Raw genomic sequence first — 24713 nt, forward strand, 5'->3', positions numbered from 1 at the left:
CAAGAGGTGGAGATAAGAAAAACCAGATTGAGTAACCATAATATACAAAATCTCTTATAATTCAAAAACAAAAAGACAACTCAATTAAAAAATGGGCAAAGGATTTGAACTGACACTTCTCCAAATAAAATACACAAATGGCCAAGAAGCACAGGGAAAGATGTTCACAATCATTCGTCACTTGGGAAAAGCAAATCGAAACCACATGAGATCTTCCCACTCACCAGGCTACAGTGGCAAAGTTGGAAAATAAAGCATCCATCGGACGTGAAGTTACAGCTGTTGTATGTGGCTGGCGGGAATGTGACATGGTGTGGACACTTTGGAAAACAGCCCAGCAGTTCCTCAAAAAGGGAAACTGAGTTGTCACATCACCCACCAATCCCACTCCTAGGTGTCTGCACAAGAGAAATGAAACCAGGGTTCAACAAATACTTGTACAGGAAAGTTCACGGCAGCGTGGTCCACCCACGCACTGGAATGTCACTCAGCCATGAAAAGGGACAAGGCTCTGACACAGGCCACAGTGTGGATGGACCTTGAAGTTCATCCTTGCTCAGTGAGAGACGCCAGACACAGAAGACACACAGTGTGAGACTCCATTTATATGAAACATCCAGAACAGGCAGATCCACAGAGACAGGACATGGATTCATGGTCACCAGGTGCTGGGGTAGGGGATGGGGAGTGACTGCTGATGGGGCGGGACTTCCTTTGGGGTGATGAGAATGTTCTGGAACTAGACAGTGGCGATGGTTGGACTACACTGTGAATATACTAAAAGCTATTGAAGTGTACCCTTTAAAATGGTTAATTTTTAATGTTTTACAAGTTCTTTAGGTAAAAAAATAAATAAAATGGCTAATTTTATGTTATGCAAATTTCACCTCAATTTTTAAAAATGAGTTTCTCTTTATTGACTGTTGTGGCAAAAAAAAAAAAAATGTTTAAAAATGAGGCCCATTTCCAAGATGACACTGAGAGATTCAGGGCTTGGGGTGGTCCCCCCTAGCCTCAGGGACACCAGTTTGTGTCTACAGCTCCAGGGGCCCTTCTAGGGCGGTTTGCCCCTCCCAAGGGGCAGATCTGGGGAGAGTTCAGGGAGGCAGCAACAGGGTGGACTTTGGGGTCCTCTGTCCATCCTCAATATTGGGGTTCAGGGGTTCAGGTCTGGTCTCCGCTGAGCCTCTCGGTCCAGCCACGTGTGAGTGCACAGCGCATGGCCCCTGGGTCTCTGCCCCAGCCCAGGCCTGCCCCGTCTCTGCCCTCCCTAGATCCCTCCGCCCGTCCATCCTCCCTCCTGAGGCCCTAACCTGCTGACCACCCCCTCCTGGCCCAGCCTGGGCTGCACCTCTCCCATGTACCAGGCCCCCTTTCCTCCTGGCCAGCCGTCTTGCCCAGAGCGATGGACTCCAGAGCCGGAAGCTCCACCTTCTCCCAGAGGGGTGGCCTTGGGGTGGGCCCCCTCTCAGCGCCTCGGTTTTCCTGTCTGTGCAACGGGAACACGCATGGGTCTGGCCTCATAGAGCCATGCTGGGCATCAAAACGGTTACTATTTAAGGTTTCTGAGTGGCACCTGGCACGCTCAACCCCTCTGGCCTGCTCTAAACTCTCCCATGGCCCCCTAATGCCCGAGACTCAAGCCCAGGCCCCTCAGCGGAGGGATGCGTGTGCCTGTCTCCACCACAGGGAATCCAGTGGGAAGAAGGACTCCCCACCCCTGACCCTGAGGTTCCCCCAGACCCTCTCTCGGCCCTCAGGAGACATCCAAGGGGCAGTTTGTTGACCCATTTTCTTCTTTTTCCTCTTCCTCCTGCCTCCCGAAGGCTGTTTGTGGTCACCTTTCAACACCAGGATTCCCAACGGCTGACTCGGCTCCACCAGTCACTAGTAGGGAAAACAGAGGCCTGTCCACAGCCCGGCGGTGTCCCCCCCCCCCACAGGCTTCCTCACCCTAGGCCGTGGGGAGGACCCACCCCGTGCCGCCCGCAGGGCTTCCCCGAACCCACCGCAGGAACCTCGGCCGAGGACCCCTTCCCAGGCAGCTGGTCCACTCCCATCCAGGAAGCTGGGACAGCCTGCAACCGACCACTGAGTTTCCATCTTGTGACTGTCATTTTTCTACTGCAGGTACGGCAGGTGACCCTGGCTGTGTTTCTAGGGGGCAGGGACACCTGAGGCCCCCACAGGACTCCAACCCTCAGAGTTCACTCTTAACCACACAGAAAACCTCCTTTGAGAACACATGGAGTTGAGGTGCTTTGAAACCTGAGTGGAAGGGCTGTCCTAGCGTGAATGGTGGAAGGGGAATAAAGATCCGTGGTCCTTCATCCCCCAACTCTAATGAGACATTTAACTGAGACTGTCAGGGTCTGTCCCGGTGCCCAATGAGTCCCCAGTGTTCAAGGCCAGGTATACCTTAGGTGCTCAGGAGATAGTAAATAAATGAACCGGATGAAACCCTGTCGTTCAGGGCCTGGAGACCTCGCGCACAGTGACTTAGGCTCCCTGGGCGTCAGTGTCCCCATCCATAAAATGGGGTCAGCCGGTCCCTACCCCTCAGGGCAGTGTACCGTAAGAGGAAATGCCTGCAAACAGCAAGCACTGCCTAAGTGCGCACATTCTTGCCGGGGCCCTACCCGCCGCCCCCGCATGCCCTGTGCGCCCTAGTTGGTGCGGGCCGGGCACAGGGCAGGGCGTACCCTGGGCGCCCAGAGGGGGCGAGGAGGGATAGGGCGGGCGGGGGCGGGGGCCGCCCCACATGCACCCCTCCCCCAGCCCCGCCCCCAGCCTCCTTTGTCTCCCGAGCGCTCGGGGAGCCCGGGAGCTCGCCATGGAGACGCGCGCCGGCGGGCGGAGCGCCGGGCAGGCACGTGGGGTGTGGCGCGGCGGAGACGGGGCGAGACGGTGAGCGGCACCGGGAGAGCCGGAGACCCCGAGACCCCGGCCCCTGCGCCCCCGCGTCGATGGGGCCCCCGAGGCCGCCGCGAGAGGCCCGGGAGGGGAGGACGTGGAGGAAGACGCGCGGGGACCGAAGGGAGGGGGACGCAGAGCCCGACACCCGCCGGGGCGCGACCCCGAAGCCCCCGCACCCCGCGAGCCGCGGCCGGGGACGCGGGGACGGCGCGTGTGGGGCCCAGCACGGGCAAGGACGCGCGCTGCGCCCCGGACGCGCCGAGACAAAGAGCCCCCGCCCCTGGCGCAGCGTCTAGGCGGCCGCGCTCGCTCGCTCGCGGGGTCTCCGGCCGGGCTGCCCCCGCCCCCGCGGGGGAGGGGCCGCGCTTTGTGCTCGCCGGGCCGCAGCCCCCGCCGCGCCGCGCCAGCCCGCCCTCCGAGCGCCGGCCGCGCCAGGTGAGGGCTGCGGGCCCGGGCCGGACCCCACCCCTTCCTCCTGCTCCCCGGCCCCTGCGCCCCTGGACGCGCCCTCTCCGACGCGGGGACGGTGTCGGCCCCGAGACCCCCAGGCCGGGCCGACCCCGCCCTCCTTGCGGAGCCCCCTTCCCGAGCCGGGGCGCGGAGGTGCCGGGAAGCCAGGTTGTGCGGCAGGGCCGCGCTGCGCCGCGGAGGCCGTGGGGACACCCCCCTCCCCTCCAGCCTCAGTTTCCCCGGGCGGTTCTTGCGCATCCTTGCCGCCCCTCCCCCGCCCGCGCGGGTCACCGGGCTCCCCCCCGCGGGGCTCAGTCTGCGCGTCCCCCGCTTTCAGTGGCTTTGTCCCCCTCCAGCCACGGCGTCTGGCGCCGGCGGCACCATGATCTCGACCAAGGAGAAGAATAAAACCCCGAAGGACAGCATGACGCTTCTGCCTTGCTTCTACTTCGTGGAGGTGAGTAGGGGTCGTGCCAGGGGGGCGGTGGGGAGGCCTCAGTTCCTGCCCTCGGATACCCCAGCGCTCAGGGACAAGAGCGGAAACAGCTGCCCCCAGCCGTCTCTGGGTGGGGCAAAACCAGGGTGCCTGGGGGATAGCAGGGTGCGTCAGAGGGGTTGGGCTCTGCAGGTACAGTAGGAGTTTCAGAGGTACAGAAGGGTGTTCCGGGGCTGTGACACAGTGTGGGCAAAAGCTGGGAGTTGGGACCTTCGGTCTGAGGTCTGGGTCAGTAGTAGCTCACTTGGAGGGGGTGGGGCTAGGAGCGCCAGGACCGTCAAGGGGGGTGGGGAGCCGGCAGAGGGTGAGGGGGGACCCTAGGTTCGGGTAGTGTTTTCCTCAGCACCTGGGCTCTGAAGCTCAGGTGTGTGAGTTCAAAACCATCCTCTGGGCCGGGCGCGATGGCTCACACCTGTAATCCTAGCACTCTGGGAGGCCTAGGGGGGAGGATCACTTAAGGTCAGGAGTTGGAGACCAGCCTGAGCAAAAATAGAAAAATTAGCAGGGTGTGGTGGTGCGCACCTGTAGTCCCAGCTACTCTGGAGGCTGAGCCAGGACCATCACTTGAGCCCCGAGTTCTGAGTTCCAGGCCTGCCACTGCAACTCCAGCCTGGGTGGTGGCAGGGCTGGTACCTATCTCAAAAAAAAAAGAAAGAAAGAAAGAAAAAGAAAAGAAAAGAAAAACCTGTCTGCTAATGTGAGGCTGGTGCATGGCTCCCACCCTCCCTGGGCCTCAGCGTCCCCACTGGCAGACTGGACCTTCTAGAAATTAAATATTTACAAAATACTCAGAACGGGCAGGCACAGAGTGAGGGCTTTGAGTGTTTTAAAAATAGAAGACAATGAATGTAACCACCTGGCACATACTGAGTGCTCAGGGTGGCAAAGGGTAACATTTATCCATCCTCGGGGGCTTGGGTGGAGGACAGGGGCCCCCAGAGCCAAGGAAGCAGCCACCTGCGCCTGGTCACACAGCCGGCGGCTGCACTGGAACTCTTTCCCTGGTCCCCCGAAGTGGGTCCTTCCCCAACAGGCAAAACCACTGTGCCTAAAATCTGTTTATTTTTCAAAATTGCATTTAAGTTCCCAGTCCAGGAGATCATACCTTCTCAAGCTTCCATCATCAACGCAGAGACAGCTTCCTCCTCCAGAACCGCTCCCCCCCCCGCCCACTCCCCCCACTCTCCTCGTCTCCCCATCCTTGTAGAAATCGCTCTACGCCTGTTCTCACCCCCCCACTTTTGAAACAAGTTTCTGATCTTAGCTTTTTTTCCAGAGGGGATCTTTGCGTCGTGGCGTTGTGTGCAAGGCGCCCATGGTTTGTCAGCGCTGTGCAGCGCTCCGTCATTGGTGCACCATCCCCAGAGCCGGACACTCGGGGTGTCTCCTAACCCTTGACAACACAGACCTTCCTATAACGAAAGCCAAGAGCGAGCTTATCTGTATTATGCATCCCCAGAAGAGCTTGTCTTGGGAAGCCAGAGACCCCCAAGATCCCCCCATAGAGGCCGCAGTGTTTTACACGCCCATGTGGTGTGTCTATACCCGTGGTAGCACCAGCACCGTATGTCAGCAGCATCGGGGATTTTCATTGCCTTTAAACAGACAATTGAGCACATTTAATTTTGCTCTGGGCCAATGTGTTCTCAGGTGTTTGCAGTTTCTGGCTGAGGGTCTCGGGAAGAATTGAGAAGTGGGTGGAGAGGGCTGAGGTCCTTCCAGACTCTCAGGGGTAGCGGCTCCAATGGGGCCACCTCAAACCCTCGGTGGCTTATTGCTACCTGCCCACCCCAACCAAATCATGCCGATGATTGGAATAACTGCAGATAGTATTTGCTGATGACTTTCTGTGTGCCGAGCAGGCACTGTTCTGAGCGCTTGGAAATTACAGACTCAGCTCATCTTCCGTCAGAGCCCCAAGAGGCAGCTGTCCCTCCCATTTCACAGTTGGTGACACTGAGGCACAGGGAGGTCTCCCAGCTGCCCGCGACAAAGCAGGATTTCGGCACAGGCATAAGCTCTCACCCACTGTACTCACCTGCCTTGGGCATGCATGCAGCAAGCTTTCAATAAATGCTCCTTAAATGTGAATGCAGCTCCCTGGAGCCCAACTTTGCCCTGGTATGTTCAGTTACGACATTTACCTGTCTGGAGCCACCCTGGCCCTGACCTGTGGGGCAGGAGGTGTCTGTGTCCCACCCTACACCCCCTCCAGGGCTGGGGCCCTCCTACGGCACCAGACCAAAGCAAGGGTCAGAGCCTCTCACGGGCTCCATCTTTGCCTCAGTTTCCTCATCTGTGAAATGGGGGTGGGAGCTTCACAAGGCAGCCAGGCCTCCTTAGGCACATGCTCTCCTTTTCCCACAGTACTGGCTCCGTCCTGGCCCCTGGGGGTGCTAGAGTTTGAGACCCTTGGGCCAGAAAGGGAGACACACACTGTGAGGGTTTGCTCCCATCGGAGCATCCCACCTGAATTCCTGCCCGGTAGCTGCTGTGCACATGCGTGAGTGAACGAACTCTTCCCTGGGACACTTAATCCCTGAGACTTGGTAGAAAACAACACGAGTGCTCAGCTTCCCTGAACGTCAGTGTCCCCATGTGTAAAAAGGGGTGATGATGCTTTTTAAATACATTTTAAAATTTATTTCTGAGATGCGGTCTTGCTATGTTGCCTAGGCTGGTCTTGAACTCCTGGGTTCGAGCAGTCCTCCCGCCTCGGCCTTCCAAGTAGCTGGGATTACAGTCATGCACCACTGCTCCTGGTGGTGCTCACTTTGTACCTCACAGGGTGCTGTGAGCATTCAGGAATAGGATGTGTGGTCCATGCTCATATGCGGGGGCCACGTGACCAGGATGCGTGAATGCGTGACTCAGCACGTCCATTCATTAAGGACCTACCATGTGCCAGATGCTGTTCTCAGGGCTCAGTGGAAGATTGGTCCTGGGGGTCTGAGGGCCAGAGAGGGCCCTCTGAGGATGGCTGGAGAACAGCCTAGGTGTCTGAGGGAAGCCTGTCACAGGCTCGGGAGGAGAGAGGGGGAAGCCCAGAGGCAGGAATGTGTTTACTGTGTAAAGGTTGTTCAAGAAGTCCATGGATATCTGGAGGGAGAAAGTGAATGAAATGGATAGATGGGTGAATGTGTGATGGATGGATTCAGGGTGAATGGGTGGGTGGATCAAGGATGCATGGAGGAGGGATGGATGGATGGACAGGTGGGAGGATGGAGTTTGGAGGATGGAGAATGGATGGATGGATGGTTGGGAGGATGGATGGGTGAATGGATGAGGAGTGGATGGGAAGTTGGACGGAGGATGGATTTCTGGTGGGTGAGTGGGTGGATAGATGGAGAGTGGAAGGTTGGGAGGGTGGATAGATGGATAGGAGGTTGGATGGATGGTGGATGGATGGGTGAGTGGATGAAAGTGTGGATGGATGGATGGGCAGATGGATGGAATGTCAGGAGGCTGGATAGATGGATAGAAGGTTGGATGAATGGGTGGATGGATGTGGATGGATAGATGAGGCATGGATGGAAGAATGGGTGGATGGATGGATGGATGGGAGGATGGAGGATGGATGGTGGATGGATTGTGAACCTGTGGGTGGATGAATTATGTCACAGATGCAGGAATGGCTCTGATGCTGGCTGGAGCTATGCATGGGTGTGTCCAACCACCTGAGCTCGCGGAGGGATGGGCAGACGACTCAGTGGCGAGTGCAGGGGACCCAGCCAGCCCTCTTCCAACAGCTGCCCATTGTGGCCTCCTCCATCGTGTCCCTCTACTTCCTGGAGCTGACCGACCTCTTCAAGCCGGCCAAGGTGGGCTTCCAGTGCTATGACCGCACACTGTCCATGCCGTACGTGGAGACCAATGAGGAGCTCATCCCACTGCTCATGCTGCTCAGCTTGGCCTTTGCTGCGCCCGCTGCCTCGGTGAGTATGCGGCACCAGGGGCCCAGGCTGGCCTAGGGGCGCCCCTGGCCGGGAACCCGCCTGAGCACATCCCTGTCCCACAGATCATGGTCGGCGAGGGCATGCTGTACTGTCTGCAGTCCCGGCTCTGGGGCCGCAGCGGGGGCCCTGGCGGGACCGAGGGCAGCATCAACGCCGGCGGCTGCAACTTCAACTCCTTCCTGCGGCGCACCGTCCGGTTTGTGGGTGAGTTGCTGGACGGTGACCTGACCCTGCCCTAAATCCACAGACTCCCTCCCCCGGCCCTGACCCTCCTGTCCCGCAGGCGTCCACGTGTTCGGCCTCTGCGCCACGGCCCTGGTGACCGACGTCATCCAGCTGGCCACGGGCTACCACACACCCTTCTTCCTCACGGTCTGCAAACCCAATTACACGATGCTAGGGACGTCGTGTGAGGTCAACCCCTACATCACACAGGACATCTGTTCCGGCCACGACACCCATGCCATCCTGTCTGCGAGGTGAGCCAAGCTCTCAACGCCCCCGGGTGGGAACGTCACACCCCTTTCTCCTTCCATCTCCTGTGAACATATGGGGAAACTGAGGCACAGGGAGGCCACGGAGTCCCAGAGCCGGCAGTGCTCACGCTGGGCTCCTCTTGCAGGAAGACCTTCCCGTCCCAGCATGCCACGCTGTCAGCCTTTGCCGCAGTCTACGTGTCGGTGAGTCTGGCCCCCGCAGCCCCTGCCCGTGTCACTCACCGGCCCCCCTGACTCTCCGCCCTGCCTTGCCCCCAGATGTACTTCAACTCGGTCATCTCGGACACCACCAAGCTACTCAAGCCCATCCTGGTGTTTGCGTTTGCCATCGCTGCGGGCGTCTGCGGGCTCACTCAGATCACGCAGTACCGCAGCCACCCCGTGGATGTCTACGCTGGCTTCCTCATCGGCGCTGGCATCGCCGCCTACCTGGTGAGCTGCAGGGGTCTGGTGGGGGCTCAGCCCTGCCCGGGGGATTCTGAAGTGCCTTCCCCAACATCGGTGTCTGCGACTTTGGGGCCGGAATTCACTCTCCCTGGGGACAAACTTGCCTCCACCCTCAGGCTCCTGGGTGGCAAGAATCAGGGGCAGGGGTGGCCTCACGCCCGGCTCTCCTCTCCCCGCCAGGCCTGCCACGCAGTGGGCAACTTCCAGGCCCCTCCTGCAGAGAAACCGGCAGCCCCTGCACCTGCCAAGGACGCACTGCGGGCCCTGACGCAGCGGGGCCACGACTCAGTTTACCAGCAGAACAAGTCCGTGAGCACGGATGAGCTGGGCCCCCCGGGGCGGCTGGAGGGTGTGCCTCGGCCTGTGGCCCGGGAGAAGACATCTCTGGGCAGCCTGAAGCGGGCCAGTGTGGACGTGGACCTGCTGGCGCCACGTAGCCCCATGGGCAAGGAGAACATGGTGACCTTCAGCAACACGCTGCCCCGCGTCAGCACGCCCTCCCTGGACGACCCTGCCCGCCGCCACATGACCATCCACGTGCCGCTAGACGCCTCTCGCTCCAAGCAGCTCATCAGTGAGTGGAAGCAGAAGTCTCTGGAGGGCCGAGGCCTGGGGCTGCCCGATGAGGCCAGCCCTGGGCACCTCCGGGCACCTGCCGAGCCCATGGCGGAAGAGGAGGAGGAGGAGGAGGAAGAAGAGGAGGAGGAGGAGGAGGAGGAGGAGGAAGAGGAGGACGGTCCCGCTCCACCCACGCTCTACCCCACTGTCCAGGCACGGCCGGGGCTTGGGCCACGAGTCATTCTCCCGCCTCGGGCCGGGCCACAGCCACTGGTGCACATCCCTGAGGAGGGGGTGCAGGCAGGGGCCAGCCTGTCCCCAAAGAGTAGTGCCACGGTCTGTGCCAAGTGGCTCATGATGGCTGAAAAGGGCGGGGCAGCCGTGGCTTCAGGCACGACGCAGCCCCGCGTGGCCAACCCCCCGCGGCTGCTGCAGGTGATTGCCATGTCCAAGGCCTCTGGCAGTCCCGGCCCCAAGGCAGCGGAAACCGCCTCGTCCTCCAGCGCTAGCTCCGACTCCTCTCAGTACCGGTCGCCATCGGACCGCGACTCGGCCAGCATCGTCACCATTGACGCGCATGCGCCTCACCACCCTGTGGTCCACCTGTCTGCGGGTAATGCGCCCTGGGAGTGGAAGGCGGCGGGCAGCGGGGCCAAGGGCGTGGAGGGCGAGGGTGGGTACGAGCTGGGGGACCTGGCGCGCGGCTTCCGTGGCGGGTCCAGGCCGCCGGGCGTGTCCCCTGGTTCGTCCATCAGCGATGTGGACCAGGAGGAGCCGCGGTTTGGGGCCGTAGCCACTGTTAACCTGGCCACGGGCGAAGGCCTGCCCCCACTGGGCATGGCGGATGGGGCACTGGGGCCGGCCAGCCGGGAGTCTACACTGCGGCGACACATGGGCGGCAGCCTGGTGCTGGCAGAGCGGGAGGCCGGTGAGGCGGAAGTGGAGAGCTACTACCGGAAGATGCAGGCCCGCAGGTTCCAGGACTGAGGGCCGCACTCACCCAGGGGCCGGGGGGAGGTGCAGTGGTGCCAGGTGGGGGGGGAAGGGGTTGGGGGATGAGCACTTCAAATCAATAAAGAGGCAGATCTGAGTTGAGGCTCCTGAGTCATTTGGTGCGAACCCACCCACACGCCCCACCCCACCCAGCACAGGTGGCCTTGCTGCCCTGCCCTGCTGGGTCCTGGCAGGCCCCAGTGGATGGAAAGGAAAACGTGCACAGGAAGGAGACAGAGGAGACAACAGGCCCAATGAAAAGGGAAACCAGTGCAGGGTACAGAGGAGTTTATTCAAAGTCCAAGTACAGACCGGCCCAAGGGCCTTCTACAATGTGAACAGCAATAAAGAGGTCTACAGAAAAGGTAAAATTTGTTATAAAATCGTTTTAATTGAGTTCTTTCTGCATTACACGCCATCAGGACGGGCAATGGAATGTGCTGTGGTCACTGCTCGCTCCACGTCACAATACTGAGCCTGGAATCGAAATCGCTGGTATCAAAATATACATCTGTGTCACCATAAAAAACCGCGTGTTGCTGCCCCTCACGTCCTACAACAGGTATAAAAAATTATAAATATCTACACCCTCGTTATACTCCTTTATGGAAACTCAGGGATCCAAGGGCCCCCCAGGCCTGCACAGGCTGGAGGACGCAACAGTTAAGACTCGGGACGCCTGTCCCACCATCTGGGTCCCAGCATCGGAGGCAGACAAAAAAACGAAACTTTGGTCCAAAATTTGAAGGAAAAAAAAAAAAAAAACCCTGAAAAGTCTGAGAGCTTGTTTCTAGGCAATTACAAGTGAGGCGGAGTAAGGCAACTGGAGGCAGGAGCAGGCAGCCCCTCCCTGAGGGGTTCCCAGGAAGGACCTTGGGGCTGCCTGTGTCCCAGGCTGGCCCCCTGCTCTCTGGAAACGGTCCTGCCTGTGACTTAATTACAAGGAATAAAATAAAAGCACAGTATACAAGGTAATACCACAAGAAGATTTAGATTACACTCATACCATTGTATCATCTTGCTATAAAAAGTTACTTAAAACTATTTCTTTTGCATATAAATGAAAAAGATTAGAATATTTGGTCAACTGGAAATATTGCTAGGCACAGATGTCTGCAACAGCATCAAAGTATAATACAAAGATTACGATGAAAAGCTCCCAAGCTGAAGAAGCGACAGGACGGTGCCCTCGGCCTGGGGGGGGGGCACCTGGGTGGCGGGTGGGGGGTGGGGGAGAATCACATCACTTGATTAGGTGGGGGTTTCGGGGTGCAGGGCTCCTGCCACGCCTCAGGCACATGATCCTGCAGGAGCCTGCGGGAGGCCGCTCTGCCCTCACGGAAGCGTGACCCACCCCCTCGGCGCCCCGACATGGGGTGGGTGTGATGCCGCAGGAGCAGGTTTGTAAGGCACAGAAGGCCAGGCATGTCTGGGGCGCCCACCTGCAGGCCCCTCGCCCGACACGCCCGGCAAGGCACAGCCCGTGGTCTGGCCGAGGCACGGGGGCCAGTGAACTCCTGCCGTAGTCACCGAGAGCCTGAGCTGTCACCGTCACCACAAGGTTAGCAAGGTGAACTAGATTTAATTTTTTTAAAAACAGGTAAACTGATTTCTCTTTAAAAAAATAAAATCTCTGGTCTGTTAAGGTCACTTCAGCTGCTTTTTAAAGTGGCTTTTTTCTGGAATGATGGAAGTTGTTGCCAGGGAGCCGGCCAAGGGCACCCCGCCCTAGATGGTGGACTTGGAGAAGGAGACCCGCAGGTGGTGGTTCTCGCCGAGGTCATGGTTGTGCAGGTCAATGAGGGCCTGGACCGCCTCCTCCACGGAGCCCATCTGGATCAGGGCCATCTTGCGGTCCTTCCTGCAAGACACGGGGTCAGCACAGGCCGAAGGGCAGCCTGGGGGCAAGACGGCGCCCAGTGCATACTCACTGGAAGAACTTGAACCCTTTGACGACCCCGCCGTTGCTGGAGAAAAGAATCTTGAGATCTTCTTCTGATATTGAGGGCCTGTGGGAGATGGGGCAGGAGATGGGCGTGAGCCAGGCACGTGGACAGGGACTGCCCCGTGGCCCTCAGGTGGGGATGGGCAGGCACAGGGGCCTCTCACAATGACCAGAAACAGACGGGGAGAGTAAAGACTCCACTCGGCTTCTATGAAACCAGATGTCCACCAGGTTTGCAAAAATACAAAGTGATGCCTCTCCTCGCGAATTTTCTTTTGTGAAAGTTTGGCAAAAAGCATCATTTACGTTAAAACGTAGGTTTAACTGCAGATTAAGTGTCCCTTATCCAAAATGCCTGGGACCAGAAGCAATCTGGATTTCTGAATATTTGCACTAATCTGGGGGAGAAAAACCCAAAATGTTCCAACAAGCATTTCTCCTTAGTGCTCAAAAAACTTCAGTAACAGGAGCATTTTGGCTTTTGGATTAACCGAGATGCTCAACCTGTGTTCTGTGAGCACCAGGGCCCAAGCCCTGGACAGGCAGGACAACTGTACCAGCTCTGAGCCCCATCACACCCACCCCGCGCTCTCAGGACTCACGGGATGTTGGAGAGGTGCAAGGTGGCTGAGGGCGGGAAGATGTTCTGGAAGTTCTTGGAGCCAGGCTTCTTGAAGCGGTGCAGGGGCGAGTTGCCGTAGTCCTTGGTGAGGCCCTGGTCCTCCTGGCCCTCACGGGGCAGCTGCACGTTCTGGTGCTTGGATAGTGTGATGCGGATGGGCTTCCCGTGCAGCTTGTGCCCATTCAGGTGGCTCATGGCTGGACAGGGAGGGGGATGGGTATGACCAGGCACCCCAGACAGGCCACGGCCCCCTGGTCCCACCCCCACCTGGGCACCCCCCTAGCCCTCACCCAGCTGGGCCTGGCTGCCGTCCGCCATCTGCACCAGGGCGTTCTCCTTCTTGTTGAACAGGATCTTCACCCTCTGCACGTCTCCGTAAACGCCTTCAAAATTCCAGGCACGAGGGGGCCTCTGAGTCCCTACCAACACCCACCCATCTCCCCGCCTGCCCTCCTAGACCCCGCGTACCCCTCAAGGCTCGGCTCAGCCCGGTCGGGTTTGCTTATGCTGCCCCTGGGGCACCTGCATCTAGCAGCCACCAGGCAACGTTAACAGGAGCCACTGAGTTCAGCAAAGTCATAAACTCCAGGACAGATAATTGCCAAGGAATGATCACTTCAGCATGCTACCGACATGTTTTACTCTTTGAAAAGCATGCAGGGCGATAAACCATGCGTATCTAGGGACCAAAATAAATACGCAAACCGGAAGCAAACCATACAACGAGGCAGAATGCCAGGGAGCAGAGAGCCGGACTGCAAACTCATAGTACGTCTCAGGGCATGAAAATAACCTCAATTAAATGAAAACAAGGTAATAAAAGTGTGAATGATAACATACCGAAAAGAATAAAGAGGCTTTGGGGTGTGACTCTCTTTAGAGAACAGCAGAGCAAGGCAGCGGAGGGACAGGGGAGAGGGAGAGGTCAAGGGGGCGAGTTGCCAATCGTCCACCACGAGGAAGACAGTCCCCGCAGGCGTGCAGTGGTTGATGGATGATGAAGTTGTCAGGATGTTAATATTCAAGGGCAGGTTGGTTTCCGGAGAGCAGGGTTTGAGGGGGAATTTTTGTTTTTATTTATTTATGTTTTTGTTTTGTTTCAAGCAACAACAGGAAGCAGAAGTACCGTGCAGTCAGTTGGCAAAGAAATTCCGGATCAGGGCAAGAAAAAAAATTGGGAGAGGGGAAGGGGAGAAAAGAAAAAAAAGTAGCAAAAAAACACAGGTCAGTAAATACATAAGAAAACCAGGTAGTGTTCCACCAGTCACGCTCTACACACATCACAAGTTACAGGTTTACCTCAAGGAACACACGATAAAGAAAGCACCTCACTCACACAGCCCGCAGGAGAGGATACTGCCCAGGTCCTCCACAGGCCGTTCCACACCACGCCCCACGGAAGGAGCTGCCCCGGGGGCAGCCCTGTCCCACTGCAGGCCGGAGCCCAGGACGCCCAACCTCGTCCGAGCGCGGCCCACGGTGCGCCCACTCCCGCCCGTCGGGCAGTGCCGTCTCCTGCGGCTGTGCACAGATCGAGTCTCTGACCACGATTACAGGCAGTGAAGGAGTTGAGTCTGTTAGTTCACAGTTTCACTAGGCGTCTAGCTCAGGACAAGCTGGATGGATAGTGACAGCTCATGACGAGGAGGCAGAGGCAGGGGTGGGTGGGAGGTCAGAGCCACCCCGCCTCTGAGCCTCAGAGAAAGTCACAGGAGTCGTCAGACAGATAAAAGGAGTCTGAGATGTTGATTAAATGTTAATCCCATCAATCAAGAGTTAAGTGTTTCGAGCCTGTATTATCTCATCCAAGCTCTCCGAGCCGAATTTAGCCATTCTGACAAATAAAAATCCACCATTCAGATAGCAGACACGTCCGCCTGCGGCCTGCGGGCTGTGAATGCCCGGGCTCACCCAGAGGACGTGCAGGGCACACCGGGTCTGTAGTCTGTAAACTGCACCCTGCTTGGCTCTGATCGATTTTTACATTGCCTTTGGATAACCAACAATATTTGAACTTTAAATTATTATGGAATTGAAAATGCAAATCAAGTTGTTAAAGAAAACAAGAAAACTCAAAGCCATCTTGGGAAAGGAGAGTAACATGAGTGATGCCAGCAGAGTGGGCTGCGCGGGACCAGCTGCAGACGCACAGGGAGGGCAGCGCCGATCCGGGACGGGTGGCGGGCACGTGCGCCTACCCAAAGCCACACCTGCTCTCCAGCACGGCCGCTAAGAGCCGCGACGGAGCACAACCACCCCTGCGCACTTTCCTGGGAGAACAGCCTGGGAGAGAAACCCACATACCTCTGGGTTGAGGTTGCTGACCAGCAAGACAGAGTTGCCCGCCCCTGCCAGGCCCGGGATGGCAATCCGGCCTGCTGCCGCTGCCGCTGCCGCAGCCGATGGAATAGCCAGGGGGGCCAGGGCTCCGTGAACGTTAGGAACAGACAGGCCTGAAAAGGAAGAGGCGGTCAGGAAGTGAGCAGCAGTGCCCTCATTCTACCACTGAGAGGGAGAATGCAGACACCTTCCCATCCTCATGCATAAACCACGATGAAGGTGGCATCTGTCTCTACCCAGGGTGCCTGTGGGGTCACCCCAGACCCCTTGCACAGCCACACCAGCTGGCTCCTGTACCAGCACACCCACCTCTCCTCACAGCACAGATGCCGTGTTGGGGTTGGACCCATCTGCATGCGCCCAGACAGCACAAAAAAAGCTCCGGTTCCGTAAATGCAGACATGGGCCCCCTGCAAGCAGGGCCTGTCCAGGGACGTGCCCGGCGTGCGCATGCTGGTGCCCACTCCTCCATGCAGACCAGGCACACAGGACGGGCATGCGCTGCTCCGTCCACGGTCAGCACTTGGGCAGGTCACCCGGCCCAGGAGGGAAGCGGGAAGGCGCGGGCCACGCACACATGTGCCTGCTGCCGCCGCCAGCTCATGCCACTCAGCCTGGGAGGCCACTCGCTTACCAGGCACTCAAATGCAATCTACTAGGGACACATCCCTCCAACCACTGCGGTCCTCGAACTCGCCCCGGAGATGCTTGAAGGGAACCAGACCACAAAGACTGTGCGGTTAGAGGCTTCTCGCCAACACAGCGCCTGACACCTGGGCTTCCAAAGCCCTGCTGACTGCCCTGCACAAGCTGCCTCTGTGGAGCAGGGACCCTGCGCTGACTGCCCCTCTCCCAGGAAGGGCCCGTGGCCGGACACTCCCTGGGGCCCAGCCAGCCCACATCGGCTGCCCGTGGAAGCGAGCACTAGAAAGGTGTGTGGGCATGCAGTCGGCTGTGGGGAATCAAGATCAAGTGTTTGAATACCTGCAGCTTGAGGAATGGCAAAGGTGGGAGGGAAACCAGCTCCTGCATACGGAGAGGCTGAGATTATACCAGGTGCACCTAGAAATAAATGAGACACTAATCATTGCACCCACAACCTCACCGCGAGCAAGCGCCGTGCGTGTCGGGTGAGCCCCAAACCCGGCTGGTGGGCAACCCCCAAGGAGAGCCTTCGCGGGCAGATCCGCTGCTCTGTGGGGGCGGGGAGTGCATGTGTCCAGACGTGGGGTGCACTGGACTGTGCTGTGCTGGCCGTGCAAGGAGCGCAGGAGCCAATTCTCCCTGGGGGCAGAGCCCAGGGCCATGTGCCGCCAGGACCTTCTGGGCACTGATCGAGCGAGGCAGCCTTTCCCCTGTGCACGCAGCCTGGGCGCCCAGCGCTGGGTCGCCAGGCCTCCTTAGAGTTGCTCAGACTGACTCAGAGTGACCCTTGACAGATCCTGCTGCACACACTCAGCGCCACGCCGGGCAGCGTCTTACCAAAGGCAGCAGCCATGGTCTGGTCCAGCGAGGGCTGGCTGTCCCCAGAGGGCAGGTCTGGGCGCGTGTAATCCCGGCTCTTGTCATTGTTGTACTTGACGTTGAGGCTGGTGAGCTTAGAGAAGTCGATGCGCAGTGTACAGCAGGCATTGTAGATGTTCTGCCCGTCCAGGGACTGCAAGGAGGGGCGGGTAAGCCATGGCTGGGTCCCGGGACAGGCGTCCCCAGGACCCCTACTCACCAGCTTGGCGTGCTGGGCGCTCACGGGGTCTGCATACTGCAGCAGAGCTTGGAACTGGTTGTTCTTGGTGAAGGTGATGATTTTCAGAACTGTGCCAAACTTGGAGAAGATCTGCAAGTGCCCAAGGACAGCCGTGAGCCCCTGCCCAGCACTCACCAGCAAGGCCCCACACCCCTCCAGGGCCTGTGCCCCTGCCCGGCCCCCCAAGGCAGGCACAAGGCAGGCACTTGCCACCACCAGCAAAGCGTGACTCTGCCACGACAGACACCTTACCTGGTGCAGCACGTCCAGCGTCACGGGGTAGAAGAGGTTCTCCACAATGATCCTGAGCACAGGGCTCTGCCCGGCCATCGCCATCCCTGCATCCACGGCGGCAGCCGAGGTGGCCAGGGCCAGGTTTCCCGACTGGACTGAGTTCACTGCCTGCAAGGCCGCCTGGGCCCTCTGCAAGAGGCACTGCCGTGAGTCCCAGCCCCGTGCGGCCCAGCCCACCCCACAGGCCCCTCCCTGAGTGGGGACACACCGCCTGGTTGGGGGAGCTGTCCGTCTTGAGCTCCTTGTGGTTGGAGAACTGGATGTAGATGGGCTGGCCACGAAGCACAGGTGTCACCGAGGTGTAGTAGTTGACCATGGTGTTGGCGGCCTCCTCGGTATTCATCTCAATGAAGGCCTGTGGGAGAGGATGTGAGCAGCCGGCCCCACACAAGCCCCCCGCGCCTGCCCAGGGCCTACATGGAGGGAGCCCGGGCTCGCCAGGCGGCAGGTACCTGGTTCTTCCCTTTCAGCATCAGGAGGTTGGTCACCTTCCCGAAGGGCAGCCCCAGGGAGATGACTTCCCCCTCGGTGACGTCGCTGGGGAGCTTGCGGATGTGGATCACTCTGGAGGGGACACCGGCGCTTCTGTTGTCACCTTTGAACTTCTTACTGTCATTTCCATTTGCTGAAAAGGGGGGCTGGGGTGAGACCCACGAAGTGGCAAGTTCCCTGCCGCTGCTGTCCTCCCAGAGTCCCCCTGGGCTCCCAGGGAGCTGAATGGGAACCCTGCCAGGGTCAGGGTTTATACCAGCCCTCCCCTACAAAATCCAGGGGGAGTGTGGACTGTTACACGTCACCCTCACAACACTTTGCAGCCCAAGTCCCAGTGGGACTGCAGTGTGGGCCGTGGCTGCGGTGAACCACAGGAGGTACGGACTCAAGGCCTAGTTAGGATGGCTGGTAGAGGATCTCAACTTGCAGGCAAAACACCCACAAACCAGGTGGGGCCCTGGTTGTGGCCTCAGGCCACGCTCCAGGCAAGTGGCCAGGCAAGTGGCATTACCTGCAGAGGCCGAGCTGCTGCTCATGATAAAGGGTCCGTTAGTGACACAAGTAGAGAAGAGCTCGTCAGATCCCCGCTGGAAGAGACAAGGAACAGTGTTGAGTTGCACTTGCTCCCACTGGCCAGAGACCCCCAGCCCTCCAGGCCCAAGCCTACCTGCACAGCCTGCTGTTTCCTGAACACCCCTGACCACACCCTCACTGCCGAGGACTGGCCCACCCTAGCACTGGCCAGTCTCCAGAGACAGTGAGAGCCCACCTGCCACGCTCAGTGCCCAGGGCCCACAACCCACCCAGACATTGCTCCTTTTCCAAATCCTGGAACCCTGGGAGACTTTGCCAGTGGGGCTGGGAGGCTGTCACCTGCAGGGCTCTGCTCGTACCATTCCCACATCCATGGGTATGGCCGCCCTCGGTGCAGGCCTGGGGCCTCCCACCACCAGCCACCAGCCAGGTGGAGCCAGCTTTCCCACACTGGCCTGCCCATAGGAGCACAGCGGACTCCTGGGCATCCAGACAGGCGGCTGGACAGAGCCCCGCCCCCGCTCTCCAGCCACAGGAGTCATCCTATTTCCCAGCCCCCAAGGAAACCCGAGCCCAGGCTCGGCACACTTTCGGACAACTGGAAACACTACCTCTTTATGCGCCGGCACCACTATCCAGTAACAGCGGGCACCCGCTCAACTTGGGCTTGTGAACGGGGATGAGGGACGCTCAAAACGGCCCCCACCCCGACTTTTGATTCCTCCATCTTCTTTCCAAAGACAATTTGTGTTCTCATTAGTTCCAATCTAACTCAATCGCCCCTAAAAATGATACTGGGAGACCCTGGGCTTAGGAAAACAGACATCCCCCATTTCTACAAGGCTTGAAGACACACAAGTTTATTTAAAAAGTGAAACTGGAGAAGATGCTGGTGACAATCCTTAGGTATACAGAAAACAGAAACGCGGGTCTGAGGACCCTGAAGCACAAGGACTTAGGCGCTGCTAGCATCGACCTATACAGCAAGGGAGTGGGGGCCTAAGGGGCAGCCCCCAGGCACCCCAGGACAGCACCCACCCCACAAGCCACCCACTGTGTTCCTGGCTACATGAGGGTGGGGAGCAGAGGAAGGGCCCTGCCCCAGCTCCATTCTCCCCCAGGCCTGGACGGCAAGGCCAGCCGGCTTCTTCCCAAGAGCCTCCCTTCACTCCCACACTGACCTCAGGCCCAGGCCCGGTGGGATGCAGCTGTGCTTTCCCAGCACCCCTCTCCAGAAGCCCTGGGGCTCCTCCACGTTCCCCAACGCACCACACTGCAGGAGGCCAAGTCTGGAGACCGGGTGGGAAGGACCCAAGGAGCGGGGCAGCCCCCACTGCTGTGGGCGAGCCCCTGAACCCGGACCTGAGGCCAAGCAGTCCACCAGCGGCAGCTCCCCCAGGCCCAAGGCAAACCCTATGAGGCCCACAGACCGAGCAACTGAAAACCTGCAAAGGCTTAGGAGGGGAGACTCCCAGCTTCAGGGCCAAAGAACAAACACAGATCAGAGACAAATGAAGGAAAATGTCCAAAACAAGCCCTCGTCTGCCTCATACCCATAAATCCGGGGGCCTGGGCTTTAGCCCGCCTGCCCTGTGTGTGCAAGGTGGGCCACACATGGTGTGGGAAGAAGGCTGTCAGCACCCGCTGAGCTGCACCAACGTCCATGTGGGGAAGCCAGGTGATCAGAAAGACAGGTGTGCCCAGCACAGGCAGAGCACCTGAGAGGCACAGCCTTGCCTACAAGCCTTCCCAGCACCCCCAAAGTCACTCTGGCCCCCTCCTGCTCAGAGGCTGGGGGAGCCCAGAGCAGCTCATCTGGGACACCAGGGCCAGCCCTCCGCCTGCTGGCTGGAGGCCAGGCACCCATGCGGTTCCCATGTGCTGGCTGCACAAACCTTAAAAAGGGCATCTTGGCTTCCGTTTCTGACTGGAGTAGCAGGCGGGGCCAGAATTTCCTCGGAGAGTATTCTTGGCCGCCTGCCTGAAGCCCTAATCGCGTTCCCATGGGCCAATGGGCTGGCACGCCCACAACCGTCTGTGGCAGACAAACTCCATGCCCACTGGGGGCCGACACACAGACACAGTTAGCCAAGCAGCATCCCGCAGCACGGGGACACCCAGCGCCCTGGGGGGACACAAGCCAGGCCAGGACAGAACCAACCAGATGGACGCTAGGTTGAGGTCCCACCGCCTTGCCTTAAGGGCCAGGCCGGCGGGGAACACCAGGACAGTCTCCCTGGCACAAGGCCTGAAGTTGCTGAGAGCTGACAGGAAAAGGCCCCAAATGAGACTTGCTGGGCACCTGGACTGTAGTTGAGTGGCAGGGCCCTCACTTATGAATCAACAGCTCGGGCCCGACAGACTGACAATCTTCAACCTGCTCACTTACAGAACGACCCTGTTCTAATCCTGGGATAAGGACAACAGAGACCAGGTGTGGGCACAGAACAGCCATACCTCCCTGAGGCTGAGTGATGGGGACACCTGGGTGCCCAGAACAGCCCCAGGCACAACCCCACCCGCCTTCCCTTTGGCCAGGCCCTGTGCAGGGTCTGTGCTGGCAGGGGGACTAACCTCCAGGTGGCAGGTGCTGCTCCAGGCACCAGAGCCTCCAGGTTTCTATCCTGTCCAGGTTTGGCTTCCACATCTGACCAACAAGCCCCCTGGGAACAGGAGGGGGGCTTCCGAAGACGGGCCCCTGGTGTGTAAGAGCTGATCCAGCTGGAAAGCTGCTCCGGCAGGAGCCAAGAAGAGGATTATTTCCAAGCCAGACATATTCAGTGATTGTTACAAGTGCTTCAGATGAAAGTCCCTCTCCCTCCTCCCGACACTGAACAAACAGGTTTTATCTGCAGGAAGATCGGGGCAGGCAGCGTGTAAAGACAGCAGTCCACTTGGGAAAAACCGAAACCTGGCCCAGGCACCACCAACTGACCAGAAACCAGCAACCAGCCTGCCATTTGCTGAAGACACCACGGCGGGCTCACCCTGCAGGAGGCTCAGGGGGCAAGCCCTAAAGTCAGGGAGCACCCCCAAACCACAACTGGAGCCAGAACAGCCAGGTCATGGCAACTGCCACAATGACTGAGTTAACCAGCTAACCAGTACCGTGCCAATGGTCAGCCAAGGCCCAAGGCCCACGTCCCCCCACCCCTGGAGAAAAGCCAGGCCTCCGTGGACTTCACACACCAGGCTGTGACCCCCTTCCCTCAAATGCACAAAGTCTGGTCCTCAACTGGGACAGAGGAAAACAAAACCACAGGCTGACAGGGCATCCCAGCTCCCACCTCACAGGTGAACAGAGCACCCCTTCCTCTCAGCTCTGGACTTCAGAGCTCACCCGCAACAGTCGCCCTGAGCCACGACGCCATTAAAAGACACAATATGAAGAGCCCCAGACCGCCCCACCTCCCCACCAAACATTCAGGGTCTGACCAGACCTCCCCTCCAAAGGCAGGTGACTCTTCCTATCAAAACCGAGACAGCCTACTTTTTAAAACCAGGATTCTTGCTGCCTCTGAATTTCGGGGCAGAAAAGGTCCCAAACCAAGGCTTGTGGCTGTTAAAGATGAAGGACAGATTCTGAATCGAGGGCCTGGCCACCAAACCTAACCACTGGAAACCCACGTAACCCACGTGACAGTCTAGAACCATACAACTCGGTGCTGACAGGGCTCAAATCTCTCATGTTTTCAAGAGCTCCTGGCCTACCGACTCTACCACCCAAGTCCAAATGGTAAACCGATGGGTGCGCGTCGCTTCAGCAACAAAACAGTGCCCTCCACTCTAAACCAGCAGAAGAGGACGAGGCCCATTGAGTGTAACCAAGAAGCAAAGTGAGAAGTGCCTACCTTTGTACCAACTGCTATATCTGGGACGATGCTGTAGAGAGAAAAGGAGAAAACGTTAGCGAGGTGTGCCACTCAGTAGGCAAGAAGAGGCCCAGAGGGCCAGTGGGGCCTGGAGGTTGCCCCTGCCAGCCACCACTACAGCAGGAGCAGCAGTTGCAGCCGCTGCCGCGGCCGCCAACACCACTGCAGCAGCAGCAGGGCTCCCTCTGGCTGCACAGGGGCCCCACTAACTAGAAAGCTCAGAAGGGCAGGGAAGTGAGCTGTCCACTTAATCAATTTGAAAAGGGGCCACCACGGTCCTTTAGTGCCTGTCCCTCCCAGCAGGACCCCAGGCACTCACTGGCCTGCTGCACCCAAGGTTCAAAAACAAAAGACACCCTTTCAACAACTCCAGGAGGGATGCTGGATGCTTGCAGTTTAAGTTCAAGTGTGGTGTTTGCTTTCTATAAAACTAAAAATGCCTGGGACAGGCCAAGAAGACAAACTCACAGGCAGAACTTCCACCTGGGGTGGGGTGCTCTAAAGTCACCCACTCTAGAAGGTGGCTCTCAACACATGGGAACTTAACCCACTACGGAAGGACGGGGGTGGCAGCTGAAACGATCGGTTAAAATTAACAGACCTGCTGGAATACAACCCAAGTTACTCATCAACCCTGGCTCTGTCTGACTGGACTTTCTCCCCTCCTTGGGAAACATGGCTGCCCCAGCTCTGCAGCTGCTCGCACCTCACCAAGGGCCAGCTCCCAACGCAGAACACTGAGCCCACCAAGGCCCTACGTGACTCACATTATCCGTCCAGAAAGGTCCTCCAAAGGCACCTGGCCTCCCTGTAGCCCCACTCACCTGAGGGCAGCCCCCACCTGCACCCGCCCAGTCCCCGGCATTGTCCCTGGCATTCCCGACCTCCTCCTGCCCCAGGGAGGCAAATTCAGAGCACCAAGAGCCAAGGTGTGGTGACTCAGAGCCTGGAGCCCCAGTCCCGCCAGCTGTCGCAGGACCACCTACTCCCACTCATTCTAGGGCCTGCAGACCCACTGCAAGGTCTTTCGCCCCTCGCTATAACACACAAAAGCTCAGGGACTGCTTCCTAACTGAAACCCAGAAGTTTTCAAGCCAATGAAAAACAAAGAATGCAAAGCATTTGCAGCCTCTCCCGCTGCCCGTTCCCGGGGAAGGCCTCCACCACAGGAAGTGCTTTACATAAAATGGCCTTTCCCCGCTGGTTCGCGAGACCGCTCCCCGCGCCGGGCCCGGCGCATCCTCAGGTCGGTCCTTGCGGAGGCCAAAGGCGAAGAACTCGGCCAGAGAGTCGAGGGACAGCCGTCCCTCCAACCCTCCCCACCGGCCCGAGGCACCAAGTCACACCCCTGTGCACCCGGACGGGGGTCCGAGCAGGGGCTCCCGGAGAGGCCCGCACCGCGCCCATCCCAGGCTGCGCACTCCCCGAAAGCTGTAGCTAACTCTGCCTGGACTCTACCATCGCGGCCCTGGGGCCGGAGCGCACGTGACCCCGGCCTCTCCCCACGCCGGGCCGGGCCGGGCCAAGGAGAGGCTCGCGCGCCCGGCCCGGCTGGAGCTCTTCCGTCCCGGCCTTCCATGACGCCGGGGGGCACCGGGGGTCGGCGGGGCGCGGGCCGGGTCCGCGCGGCGGGAAAGGCGCGCGCCCCCGAGAGCCGCGCACGCGCACTGGGCCCGCCGGGCGCGCGGACGGCTGCGCAGGCGCGCGGGGCGCGGACGGGAAGCGGGAAGGGCCATCCGGGGCGGGCGAGGCCGCGCTGGGGGTGGGGAGGGCCGGGGGGCGCCAGGGGCCGCCGGGGCAGGGGCGGGGTGGGGGCCGCGTGCTCTCGGTCGGGACGCGAAGGCCGGAAGCGGCGGGCCCGGGGGGCGCGGGCCAGCCGCCGTCTCGCCCGACCCCGCAGCCGGTTCCCGCGCACCGCAGCGGGGGAGGGGCGGCCTCGGAGCCCGCAGGCAGGCAGAGGCGGGGTTGACGCGGCGGGGCCGGCAGGGAGGGCCGCGGCGGGCGGCGGGCGCGCGGCGCGGGCGACTCACCCGTCCATGGCACACCGAGCGGACCCGCGGGGGACGGAGTGGAGGCGCCGGAATAGCAGGAACCGACCCAACGGCTCCGAGTTATAGACTCACAAGATGGCGGAGACGCCCGCACACGTCCCCCGCGCGCGCTGCCCATTGGCTCCCGCTGCGGCCGGGGGGCGGGGCGAGCCTCGCGGGCTCTCGTTGGCGCCTGCCACTGGCCAGAAGGCCATGAGGGGGCGGGGCCAAGGCGGGTAGCGGGAGTCTACTGGAAGAAATGGCCGTCCGTCAGGGCTGAAGGCGGAAATGTCCTACGGAGTCGGGGGAGGGGAGAAAGGGTGGGAGCACGTGACGGCGTCGGATTAGTGAGGGAGCCGCACTCTGGCGCGTGGCTTCGCGGGGAGAAGCCATCTTGAGAGTGGGTACGTGGCGAGTCAGGCGGCGGGAAGCGTGCTTGCCCCAGGCTGCCGCCATCTTGCAATCGGGCAGAGGCCGCCTGCCTGGGGCGTGAGAGCCGAGGGAGGCACCTCGCCATCTTGGAGTCG

The 24713-nt window shown here is 59.6% G+C and overlaps 2 protein-coding genes across 5 annotated transcripts; one reads left to right on the forward strand and one right to left on the reverse strand.

Moving 5' to 3' along the window:
- Window positions 1–3748: 3748 nt before the first annotated feature.
- Window positions 3749–10307, forward strand: PLPPR3 (phospholipid phosphatase related 3). The gene is made up of 7 exons (XM_069456735.1): window positions 3749–3823; window positions 7612–7797; window positions 7881–8022; window positions 8102–8297; window positions 8441–8498; window positions 8574–8747; window positions 8943–10307. The coding sequence occupies exons 1-7, from the start codon at window positions 3749–3751 to the stop codon at window positions 10305–10307; spliced, it is 2196 nt and encodes a 731-aa protein (XP_069312836.1).
- A 285-nt stretch (window positions 10308–10592) lies between these two features.
- On the reverse strand, window positions 10593–24273 carry PTBP1 (polypyrimidine tract binding protein 1). 4 transcript variants are annotated; one of them, XM_069481148.1, is made up of 15 exons: window positions 24187–24273; window positions 22136–22166; window positions 18262–18337; window positions 17711–17883; window positions 17467–17613; window positions 17217–17387; window positions 16944–17054; window positions 16703–16877; window positions 16205–16261; window positions 15185–15333; window positions 13721–13754; window positions 13171–13263; window positions 12861–13077; window positions 12245–12322; window positions 10593–12174 (listed from the first exon to the last, which is right to left on the reverse strand). In XM_069481148.1, exons 1-15 carry the CDS (start codon window positions 24192–24194, stop codon window positions 12042–12044), a joined length of 1653 nt encoding a protein of 550 aa, XP_069337249.1. In that variant the 5' UTR covers window positions 24195–24273; the 3' UTR covers window positions 10593–12041. The 4 variants fall into 4 exon arrangements, with proteins under 4 accessions (XP_069337249.1, XP_069337273.1, XP_069337264.1 ...); XM_069481172.1 differs by having other exon boundaries at window positions 16205–16282; window positions 24187–24261; XM_069481163.1 differs by lacking the exon at window positions 24187–24273 and adding an exon at window positions 23615–23784 and having other exon boundaries at window positions 16205–16282.
- Between the last annotated feature and the right edge of the window lie 440 nt (window positions 24274–24713).

The sequence above is a fragment of the Eulemur rufifrons genome, chromosome 2 (genome assembly GCF_041146395.1).
Source record: "Eulemur rufifrons isolate Redbay chromosome 2, OSU_ERuf_1, whole genome shotgun sequence".
NCBI lineage: Eukaryota > Metazoa > Chordata > Mammalia > Primates > Lemuridae > Eulemur > Eulemur rufifrons.

What these genes read in the sequence shown, in the direction of transcription:
- PLPPR3 (XM_069456735.1), top strand. Translation starts at nt 3,749, where the DNA reads ATGATCTCGACCAAGGAGAAGAATAAAACCCCGAAGGACAGCATGACG. An exon ending in GCGCACCGTCCGGTTTGTGG is followed by an intron (nt 8,023 to 8,101) that starts GTGAGTTGCTGG and finishes CCTGTCCCGCAG; the next exon opens with GCGTCCACGTGTTCGGCCTC. An exon ending in TTGCCGCAGTCTACGTGTCG is followed by an intron (nt 8,499 to 8,573) that starts GTGAGTCTGGCC and finishes CCTTGCCCCCAG; the next exon opens with ATGTACTTCAACTCGGTCAT.
- PTBP1 (XM_069481172.1), bottom strand. An exon ending in GCGCCCAGCACGCCAAGCTG is followed by an intron (nt 16,878 to 16,943) that starts GTGAGTAGGGGT and finishes CCCTCCTTGCAG; the next exon opens with TCCCTGGACGGGCAGAACAT. An exon ending in GACCATGGCTGCTGCCTTTG is followed by an intron (nt 16,283 to 16,702) that starts GTAAGACGCTGC and finishes ATTTATTTCTAG; the next exon opens with GTGCACCTGGTATAATCTCA.